The 12,077-nt window shown below is 34.7% G+C and overlaps 1 protein-coding gene across 3 annotated transcripts in view; it reads left to right on the forward strand.

The window, feature by feature from the left end:
• The first annotated feature begins 446 nt into the window (after nucleotides 1–446).
• scro (scarecrow) overlaps nucleotides 447–12,077 on the forward strand; it is a 96,190-nt gene continuing 84,559 nt past the window's right edge. The window contains exons 1-2 of one of the 3 annotated variants that reach the window (XM_041776434.2): nucleotides 447–657; nucleotides 11,595–12,063. In XM_041776434.2, the coding sequence (XP_041632368.1) occupies nucleotides 11,642–12,063 (422 nt within the window). In that variant the 5' untranslated portion in view covers nucleotides 447–657; nucleotides 11,595–11,641. Of the gene's footprint in view, nucleotides 658–11,594; nucleotides 12,064–12,077 lie in introns of those variants that run through there. The other 2 variants (XM_041776435.2, XM_041776436.2) reach the window with 2 other exon arrangements.

A 12,077-nucleotide genomic window follows, 5' to 3' on the forward strand; every position in this document is an offset into this window, starting at 1 on the left:
TACGAGGGTTGCAATAGAATCGGTCTTCCCATTGGTGGTTCACTCAGGAGGGTTTAACAATTCACCACGTACCTGAAAATTTGACGAGAAACTGAATATAGTTGTCTCCCTTTGCCAGCTACATTAAAAGATGCCCAAAACGAGGGTGAGAAAGAGACAAACAAACATCGTAAAACGAATGAGCTGAGCTACAGCGAACTGTAGCGTTGTACCGAAGTGTAACCATGTGCCGACCTGGTTTTCAGCCCAGCCCTCTACATTTCTCGAGCTGGCATTGGCTGGCTGAAGTAAAATGAATAAGCAATATTTCATGTTTGTTTTGTTCAACTAAGTGTGTAGCCAGTACCAAACACAGCACAAAGTCATCATTAATAGGAAAAACTTATTCGAGGGCTATCCAGAAGCCATCTGAGGAGTACTCGTCAGTACTGTTCAGACCTCTTATTTCATTTGACGGAATCGTGTCGAGTGGATATTCATAATAAATTCTCTATCGCAGGCTTATATGTGTTGAAATTTACATACATACTTATTGTGTTGAAGAAATAAGAATCAGATGTTAAATGATTTGCCAATAAATATTTTGTCTTCAAAATCAAGTATTAAAACAGTCATTTCGAGATAACTTCAAGACTATTTTAACGAATATCACATTGAGTGAGTGACATTAAGATATACAACTTAAACATAAACTAAACCTGGGAAATGTATTTTTTTTAGAATAAAAACCTACTGCCTTTTTTATTTTTATAATGCGTACCCTGAGTTTAACTCCGTATTTACCAATTGCATATTATGTCAAATATTATTAAGCACCACAGTGAACATTTAATTAGTTCAAAACCATTTTTTTAATGACACAAGTTTATATTGTACATAAATAAAGTGGACCTCCGTTTGCCAGACAAATAATGATTTGGTGTATGATGATGTGTGTTTTAACCATTTGAATAAATATTAGGTTTCTTTCAATAAGTTCAGTTTTATATCCTTGCAGAGTATTATAATTAAAGTCAGAAGTTTGCAACGCAGTAAAGGAGACATTTCCTTTAGTGTATATTTATATATTCTTAACACGATCAACAGCCAAGTCGATCTAGTCATACCCTTCTGTCCGTTTCTACGCAGCTAGTACCTCAGTTTTTACGCTGAATGAAACTTTTCAGATATGTAGTTTCAGCCTACTCTCACTGCCATAAAATCAATTGGAAAATTTGTAGATAAAATCATAATTTTGAGGTACGGTCGTTTTGTATTAATTCAGAATTTTTGTTTTAGTTTTAGAAAAAGCTGTAACTGAAAATTCGTAAAGGAAAATGTAATGAAAATGTTATTAAGTAATATATTAAAGTAATAACAATAAATGTTATTAAGTAATAACATATTTCGGCACATTTACTTTTACATTTGCTTTTGTACACACTCAAATTTTTTTTCTAAATTTTAGAAAAATCTCAATAAAAATCGCCCGAAAACTAAGAAAAGGGTTTTAGAATTTAAAAAAAAGTGTATATGAATTTAAGGCAGGCACGGTAAAATTAAGAAAAGCCACCATAAACACAATTTTTTAAGGTTACTTTTTCAACCCTTGCAGGGGATTATAATTTCAGTCAGAAGTTCGCAACGCAGTGAAGGAGACCTTTCCGACCCTATAAAGTATATATATTCTTGATCATGATAACCATGTCCGTCTGTCCGTTTCTACGCAAACTAGTCCCTCAGTTTTGAAGCTATCTGAACGAAACTTTGCATATATGTTGTCTTCTGTATACTCTCACTGCTATATATGTTGGATCGGACGACTATATCATATACTAGCTGCCATACAAATGTTCGTTAAATTTTTAGAAAATTTCGGTTTTAATTTTTTTAAATTCGGACAACTGTATCTTATAGCTACCATAGGAACGATCGAGAAATTAAGTGAAAAAAATTATAACTCGGTTGTTTTTTTATCGTATTTTCATCTACTCTGAGATATAAGCTTTTGTTATTATTTCAGAATTTTAGTAAAAATTTTATAAAAATCGGACAACTATATCATATAGCTGCCATAAAGCTGGGAATATAAAACTGTAACTGTCAAATTGTAAACTTATTATGTTTAGGTAAAATGTAATGAAACTCTGTTTTAAATTTATAATAGTAATACCAAAACCAAATTATTATAGGCTATGTATAAATATAAAACTTGTATGTTTTCTTGTTTTTTCATTATTTAAACAGAATGGCTCGATTCTTATTGATCCAATTGCAATCTGCAAGGGTATACAAACTTCGGCGTGCTGAAGTTAGCTTTCTTTCTTGTTTATTATTATTATTGCTCATTTACAGATGCAGCAGCAAAGTAAAATTACAATTTCCCTCACTTACACTCATAACATTTTTACCTAAAATCCTAAAAATGAAATGCATTTCGCACGTAGATTAAAAAATTCGTCAAAAAAATGGCTTCTTAAATGTAGACTACATTTCTTCTATTAAGGACGATTTGCTCTAAATATGGGGAAAACTTTTTTAAAATAGCCGATCTTTTAATTGTAAAACAACATAAAAATGTATTGTTTGAAATTAATATGCCTTTTTGTTTTGAACGCTGACAGCCCTTAAATGGTCCCTTTCAAATACGATTCAGGGGCGGCGGATTTGCAATAATGTTGAGGGTTAGAATCGAACCGATTTTAAGGTGCAACCACAAAATAATTATTACAAAATCAAGTATATTAGGTATAGGTAATTCAGTTATGTAATAAAGTGCCTAAAACCTCAAAGAATAAAATACAATTAACATTTGACGCATTGTATTTTAAAATAATTCATTTCTGGTTTTGCGGATCTGAATCCGCCAGCCAAGTGGCAGTCGGAAAGTTTCCGAATGTTTCGCTGGGAAGTTAACAGAGACGTAACAGAGGAAAATACGAATCCTTAGGAATTTTTTTGGAAGTTTTTTTTTTCTTTTTAGGCTTTGCTTTATTTATTGAATCAAATCTTACAATACTACCTTACTAGCAGTCATGCAGACTGGTACAGAGTAAATGGCCCTGACTAATTATGGCTGGGTTGAAAGGTCGTTACGTAGTAGACGGCTTCTACTGGAAACCCGTATTAAGTCCCTTGCTAGAGGATTTGGATGGGCAGAGAGTTTTTCCTTGTAGGACGCTTTTTGTTTTTCTATTTCGTTCTTAACGGCAGGAATGCCGAGATCCCTGTGTATGTTTTCGTTGCGAATATACCATGGTGCCCCGGTGATAGTTCGCAGGATTTTTGATTGGACGCGCTGTATGATGTCTAGATTGGTGCTGCACGCGTTTCCCCAAAGCTGGGAGCCATACGTCCATATTGGCTTCAGTGTGGAGTTGTAGTCCAGTGGAAGTAAACACTAGAACAGGTCAGGTAAATCCGAATTCGAGTAGTTTTTGCGGAAGTGGAAACTATAACAGGCCTTAGCTTTTAATACCCTCGCCGGCTATTATAATTGTAGTCAGAAGTTTGAAACACAGTAAAGGAGTCGTTTCTGACCCTATAAAGTACATATATTTTTGATCAGCATCAACAGCCGAGTCGATCTATCCGTCTGACTGTCCGTTTCTAAACACATTATTTCCACGGTTTTAACGTTATCTGAATAAAACTGCAGATAGTCTCTAGCCATTCTTACAACTATATGTGTCGAAACGGGCAGGATCGGACGACTATAACATATACATAGCTACCATAGAAATATTTTTTGGGAGAAGAAAATATAACTTTGCTGTTTTGCAACATATTTTCATCTACTATGAGACATGGCCATTTTGAATTATTTCAGAATTTTAGTTTTAGTTTTATGAAAATCCGTCGACTTTGAGATATAGTTACCATAGATCGGTAAATGTAGATACAAATTTAAGCTGTCAATGTAAAACTGTAAATCTGTAAATATTTGTAATAGTAAAAAGTATTTTTTCTATCTTAACCCAAAAAAAAAAAAAATGTAAACTAACTGCAAACACCATAACAAGCTTAGAAGATATTTATAAGTTAATAATATGTAATGTATATTTAATACTTTAACTTTTTAGCTTATTAGTTTGAATTGTATTTTTTTATACAATCACTAGTAAGCCCGGCGAACTCCGTTTCGCCACCTTCGGTAAATTATCCGTTTAATTGAAGTGCTCTTTGGTAAACCACATTTTTTGTTTTTTTGGTCCGACGTTAACACAAACAAAGTGGATGGCTTCCCAACTCGTGAGCACGCAACGTATAACTACCGATGTGAATGATTTTCTGAATTTATCCCGCAAACACTAAGCGATTGGCCTTGCGACTTGTTAATTGTCATTGCGAACGCAAGACGAACTGGAAATTGCAATCGTTTGACGTCAAACGGAAGATCAGTCGGAATCATTGGTATTCGAGGAATACATACATTTTCACCTGCGTGCTTTTCTTTAATAATGGTTGCCTCAATCAAAATCGGCATAAGTCTTTTTACAGAAAGTCGAGTACCGTTGCAAAGTCACGGTGGATTCAAATCACGCCATATCATAATAACTGTACCAACTTTAAGTTGCAAGTTATGTGATGGAAGTTCTGGTAACTCCAGAGAGTTCAAAAACTCCATTGTAGAATTTACTACATCATCGGGATTTTTCATGGAATCAACGTATTTGTATTTTTTGATTGTATAATGAAATTCAGCGGCTTGTACATCAGTATTCTTTGCGGCAAGAATTGATCGTTGACTTAAGGGGGTCTTCTCATTGGGCAACTTTTTTTTTTCGATTTTTTTTTTTTTTTTTGCATTTATTTATAGCTTGGGATGGTGTGTATGTCCCCAAAAGGATTCGAAATACTTTAGAAGATACAACCTTTTTTGTGAAGCAAGATCTATGCAAAATAAGCTTTTTTCAAACTTCAAACGCGTTTATCTCGAAACCACGTTTTTCGAACTGGCGGCCATGATATCTCCAGTTCAACTGAACCGATTTTCATGAAACAAAGTGGAATCGACGCAGAATTGTCACCATTTTCGGCTGACGGAACAGATTTAAAAAAAAAAATGTTTTTGAATGAGAAGACCCCCTTAACCAAGTATAATTCTTATAATTCATATAAAACAATAAGAACTACAAATCGGCAAAAGTCGTTGGTAAGAGTAGTTTCTCCAGATGTTGCATCAACTGGGACTTTTCCATTTCCAACAGCTAACAATTCTTTGAATAATTGTGCAGCACTTTAATCATTTTAAAGTTGAACTCTCATATAAGTGGTCAGCGATAATGCTTTTACGTTATTCGATAGAGGTGATGCTTTAGGAAAGCATTCAATATGTACATCTGCAGGCGTTCCACGGGGAATTACTATCAACGAATGCCTGCCAACAATATCATCAAGAAAATATGCTTGCAACTGTTCAAAAATTCGTCTCTTTAACTGTTGTGTTCCCTAAATATTGCACCGCACATTCAGCTGATCCACCATTGACGAAATGAAATATATTTGCAGAAATTCATGCGGTTCATCTGGTGTTGTCACCATTGAACCATGCAAATGATATATTTGTCCGTGTATCAGTAATTACACAGAATCATTTGTTGAAGAATCGTGTGATGGTATAGTGAGTGGTGTATATGTTGTTGTTATGTGATGCAATTCATTGTGTTTGTATAAGTGATTGGTTATGTCTTTTGTATCTTTTACCTTGCAAGTCGGCATGAAGCCGAAGAAAATAAAGAAAATTGCTGGAATCTGGATCACTTCCATCGAACAACGGTTTCAGTGACTGTGGTGGTGTAAGTAATGTATCCAGTTTGACTTTTCCACTTACGCAGCACAATCCAGCCGTTTCTCTTTTGAATTTTAACGCATTGCAATATCGGCAAATAGTCGCCACAGGTCCAATATCTACATTTTAATCATCACTGTAGTTCGCAGTGGGATCATATTAAAAAGCCAAGCGATTGTATGCACATCATACTGTAGGCAGTTTGGACTATAGACAGAGTGGTGAATTTATCCTCAAATGCACGATCCACATAATTTGCACATTTCAACTTATCACCTTAAAGACATATTCTGGTTTCCAATAGAAATATTAGGAAACGAATAACTTATTATACCCTTGTAGGGTATTATAATTTCAGTCAGAAGTTTGCAACGCAGTGAAGGAGACGTTTCCGACCCTATAAAGTATATATATTCTTGATCAGCATCAACAGCCGAGTCGATCTAGCCATGTCCGTCTGTCCGTCTGTCCGTCCGTCCGTCCGTCCGTTCGTCTGTCCGTTTCCACGCAAACTAGTCCCTCAGTTTTAAAGCTATCTGAATGAAACTTCGCATATATTCTTCTATATACTCTCACTGCTATATATGTCGGAACTGGCCGGATCGGACGACTATATCATATAGCTGCCATACAAATGTTTGATAAATTTTTAGAAAAAAAATTATAACTTGGATGTTTTTCAACATTTTTGCACAATTTTTAAGACATGGCCATTATATATTATTTTTGAATTTTGGTAAAAATTTTATGAAAATCGGACGACTATATCTTATAGCTGCCATAGGAACGATAGGGAAGGTAATAGAAAAAATTATAACTTCGTTCTTTTTCATCGTATTTTAATCTACTTTGAGACATGAGCTTCTGGTATTATTTCAGAATTTTGGTATACATTTTATGAAAATCGGACCACTATATCTTATAGCTGCCATGGCAGCTATATGATATAGTCGTCCGATCCGGTCCGTTCCGACATATATAGCAGTGAGAGTATATAGAAGACTATATGTAAAGTTTCATTCAGATAGCTTTAAAACTGAGGGACTAGTTTGTGTAGAAACGGACAGACGGACAGACGGACGGACAGACGGACAGACTGACATGGCTAGATCGACTCGGCTGGTGATGCTAATCAATAATATATATACTTTATAGGGTCGGAAACGTCTCCTTCACTGCGTTGCAAACTTCTGACTTAAATTATAATACCCTGCAAGGGTATAAAAATTATAACTTCGTTGTTTTTCAACGTATTTTCATCTACTTTGAGACATGAGCTTTTAGTATTATTTCAGAATTTTGGTAACAATATTATGAAAATCGGACAACTATATCATATAGCTGCCATAGAAGCGATCCGTAGATGTAGACAAAAAGGTAAAGCTGTGAATGTATAACGCGTGCCCCTGTTTCTCTCTCTTTCTGCCCTCCTATGTTTTGTTTTTGTTTTCTGCTGCAGCGCAGCAGAGCACTGCTTTTGAGTTTTTTTGCTATAGCTATAGCGTAGTTTTTGAAGCGAAAAAACTACGAGCATAGCAGAGCATAGGCTTTGCCGATCTTCTGCTACGGCTCTGCTACGGCTCTGCTACGGCTCTCGTCAAAGCGAGAGCGGTAGCAATAGCATAGCAATATTTTTATGAATTTTGCTGCTATGGAGTAGTAAGTGCAAACCCTGCTAAATATCATAAAATGAAATAAAATAGCGTTCAATGCGAGCAATAGTTTTTTTTTTTTGAATTTCCCATTTAGAACGTTCGCAACATATTTTGCTCATAACATTCTTCTTTCTCTCTTAGCTCCGTTTTTATACCCTTGCAGGTTATTATAATTTCAATCAGAAGTTTGCAACGCAGTGAAGGAGACCTTTCCTACCCATTGCGAGATCGACTCGGCTGTTGATGCTGATCAATAATATACAGCTGTGTTCACGGAAATAGCAGTGCCACACGACCTGCACGTTTAAGATTGGAAAATACTATTACAAACACTATTTTCATCAAATTTTTTTTCATAAAGGCTTAGTGTATTTAATTATTAACAATACCACAATCATTTAATTTAGGTAACATAAACCCTTTAGAAGATATAGCTAATAACAACAAAAAAGGTCTATATTATGCCGATCATTGAAATAGCAGTGAAAAACTAAAATTCTTCATAAATTTAAAAATATCGTATAAGAAACCTATTTCTTCTTAAATTCTAATTGACTATGATCTAATATTTTGTTAAATAGCCTTTAGAAGCTATTATAGCCTCATACATGGGTGGCAAGGAGTCCACCAAGTCTTAGCAACGCTTGAGGGGAATATGGCCTCATTCCTCCTGCACAAATTGCCAAAGCTACATCTTAGAAGTCGGAAACTTCTTTAATACGTAGCCCTTGATGTCCCCCATAAGTTTTCGATCGGATTTATATCCGGGGACTGTGCAGGACATGGCATTGCATCCACTTTTTCATTAAGAACCCACTCTTTGGCTACCTTGCTGGTATGATTAGGGTCACTGTACTGCTGAAATGTCCAAATTAATGGCATATTTTCCTCAGGATACGGCTGCTAGACAGTTTTTAATATTTAGACATAAACATAATGGTCTTTGATCCCGCAGATCATATATACAGGACCTACAACGTTGTATGAAAAGTATACCGATACCATGACTTTTAGGCCACCGTATTTTACTGTCTTCAGCGTATGGTTTTGGGGGTACTATGTATTTGGAGGTCGACGGACATATTATCTTGTCCTATTCCACCAAATAAAACCAATTTGGAGTCATTTGTCCAACGGATATAACGCCATTTGAATAGTGGCAGTTCAAGTGGCTATTGGCGAACTCCAATCTGGCCTTGATATGCCTTTAACCAAGCAGTGACATTTTCCATGGTCTTCGCGAATCTAGAATTTATTCAATAAGTCCCCGGCGAATGGTCCCATGACTGATTCCCATGCCAATTCCCGCTCATATATCCCTAGAGGATGCAAAAGGACGAGCTTTGCTGAAGCGAAGTACGCGTCGAGCCTGTACAACTGTGGTTTTTGCGAATCATACCTCGGTTTTTTTTGGGTTCCGTTCATATTTTATGATTTATAAACTATTTTAAAAGAACAATTTGAAAGATTTAGAGACTCTTTACATGTTTTGCCTTCTTTCTAGGCTAAGTTATCTGATACCTTTCTCTCATGGAGCAGTGAGGTCCTGCGCCCACAAAAATAATTTTTTTTGCGTTGTAAAGGTGTATTATAGTATAAACTATAATAATGACCGTAATTAAACTCATTTTTTACAAAATTAAAAGAAATTTCGGCACTTTTTGCGAAAGAAAATTAAAAACTGCTATTTCAGTGATCGGCCAAAACGAGCTGCATATGTGAAAAAATATCAATAAAACATAAAAATAGAGCAAATCTAACGGAATTTTTTCTCGATTCTTATCTTTATGTTCCATTTTACAAAAACAATGTGCAATATATCAGCTGGCAAAAAGGAATATGTACAAAAAAACGTTTTGAAGTTGTTTTTCTGTCGCACTGCTATTTCAGTGAACACAGCTGTATATACTATTGAGGATCGAGCACGACTCCTTCACTAGCGTTTTAACTGTACAAGCCTCGACGAAACTGCCGTTTTTTAGTCTCTGTCGGATATTTATGGTTTAAAACGGTTTTGCTTATTTGCTTTGTTTGATCTAGTCAATCGGTCAATTTGTATGAAAATTGTAAGAATTTCAGCAACAGTTCGGAGTTGTTGTATATAACAACAGAACGGATCTTTATTTGACCAAAATCTTGGCTTACTCTTCTACACAGAAAAAATTCCTGCAGTAAATTCAACTAATATCACTGTCAAAGTGCCCCAACCCAAAATCATGGGTTGAATTTACTGTTAGCTACAGTATAACGACGTAACGACGTTACGTTATTTGACTTCTCTACAGTAAATCCAACCACGATTCTGCCGAAAAAAGGCTCCAACCTACGAAAATTGTGTGCAGTATTTTACAGTTTCACTTTAAAAAACTGCAGATTGACCCACGATTACATTATACAGTACCATTAAATACCTTTAATTACCACCCAAGTAAATCCAGAAATTATTATTAAAATAAACTAAAAATAAAAAAGTAATCCTAACTAGACCGACCTTAGTTAATACATTCTAATACCAAACATTATTAATTAAATTAACATTTGGCTTCTTTTTTTATTTGTCTTGAAAGAATTTATTATTTAAATCTGTATATATAGTGAAACAAATATTTATTAACCCTAGACGGTCATGCTTATTTTTCCTACGTTAAGGTTATGCTTCGTCGAATCGACGACGCCAATTTTAAAATATTTATAACAGTTCAAAATAAGAAATAATAATTCATTCTCATATTAAGAATATACTTAAAAACAAAAAATAAAAAACAACCTTTTTTTCATTTTTTGATCTTTTGAGATTTTACGTCGTCGAATCGACGAAGCATGACCGTCTAGGGTTAAATAGTTTAAATTAGTATATAAATCTTATTAAGGGGTTATATACAGTTGTACCGCGCAAAAAAATGCAATTTTGTCGATTTTTTTTTGACATCATAAAAAATATTTATTAAAAATGGTTTTCCGACGTTGTTTAGTACATGTTTCTGGGTACTTTATAAAATTTTTTCATAAAAAAATATTAAATATTAAAAATGTTATGGCCGAATTCCAAGATCGTCTTTTTTTCGATAGTGACTTGCGGTGGACATCATATCCCGAGAACGGTTCATCCGAAATCAAAAATTAAAAAAATTTCGTTAGTATATTGTATTGCCTAGTCCTCTAGACCATGGATTTGTAAAAATGTTGATTAAAAAAAAAAATTGCGATGGTTTTAACAAAAAATTTACTTTTTCAAGGTATAAGATTTTCGATTTTAATTCTCTAAAAAAAAAAGTTTAAAAAAAAATTAAAAATTCTTCGTTAGAGGACTAGCTATTGGTATAATAAATAAGTGGTCAAATTTTGGTGTTGATCGGATTAATAGTTTTTTAGTAATCGTGTCCACCGCAAAGGTAACTTCGAAAAAAAAACGATTCTGAGATAATCGCATTTAAAGTTTCAAGTTTGTTCAAGCCGATGTGCAGGTCGTGCACTATAAATAGCTACAACTTCGGTTCTAATGCTCCGATCGTTATGAATTTTTGTGAGAGTATTCTCAACAGTATATACTTGAAGAATATGCAATAAAAAAAGTCGATTTTTTTATCATCACAACTGTATATAACCCCTTAAAAGCAACTTGACATAGCTTTACTTGATCGCTGGCCGGGATTCGAACCCATGTCCCAGAATTTACAGACCTTCCGCTTACCAACTGGGCTACTTAGGCAAATCAAACACTAATGTCGGAAATGTGAATAGTACATACAATTCCAGAAAGAGAGAGAGAGAGAGATCAAAATAATATATATATCTTTCTCCCTCCCTATCTTTCTCTGAGCTACGTAAAACGAACAGTGACTGCAGCTGACAGTAAATTACAGTCTCTAAAGCCAACAGCAAAATACACACATCATTTGGAACGTAAGGGTTACTGTAATTGGCTGTTAAAACAGGGTCGTACAGGCAAAAATCCAAGAACAAAATACATGGACTGTACTTTACTGTAATTCAACCCACAAAAATAGTAAATTCAATTCAAATTGAAAGAACTTTGACGGTACACTTTGGCTTGTCATAGCTGGCTTTCATTAGGCTTAATATTTTTTAGATTCACAACAAATAATTTATACTTAAAAAACTTGACTTCTCCAAAGTTTATTTGTAATGAATGTTTCATTCAATTTTAGCGGAAGTACTTTATTTGGACTTACAAAGCTGGGACAAATATATTCGCATGTCATCCCACGGCCTAAATAATACATCACTTATCGAAAAAAAAAACTGTCAGGAACAAGTTAATACAGAAATAAATTTGGTAACAGTATTAAATGAAGCTGACTTTGTTATGAGTTTATCTCCTAAGGACATACTTATGCCCTCATCCATTGGCCAGCAACTTCAACTGGATACCAAGCTGCATACAAACGAAACCTCGGTACTAAATTCGGTATCCACAGCAGCCGCTGCAGCGGTTGCCCATCATCACCATCACAATCTATCAAACATACACCATCTCCAAAATATCCATTCTCAGCATCAAAGCTCTTTTATAAATAGCAATCATTCAACACCTTTTAGTGTGACTGATATTTTAAGTCCAATTGAAGAGTCATATCGCAAGCTGGAACTAAACGGAAACCCTCCATCGCCGTTTCGGTAAATATAACAAA

This window comes from Drosophila kikkawai, chromosome 3L, assembly GCF_030179895.1.
Source record: "Drosophila kikkawai strain 14028-0561.14 chromosome 3L, DkikHiC1v2, whole genome shotgun sequence".
NCBI classification, from domain to species: domain Eukaryota; kingdom Metazoa; phylum Arthropoda; class Insecta; order Diptera; family Drosophilidae; genus Drosophila; species Drosophila kikkawai.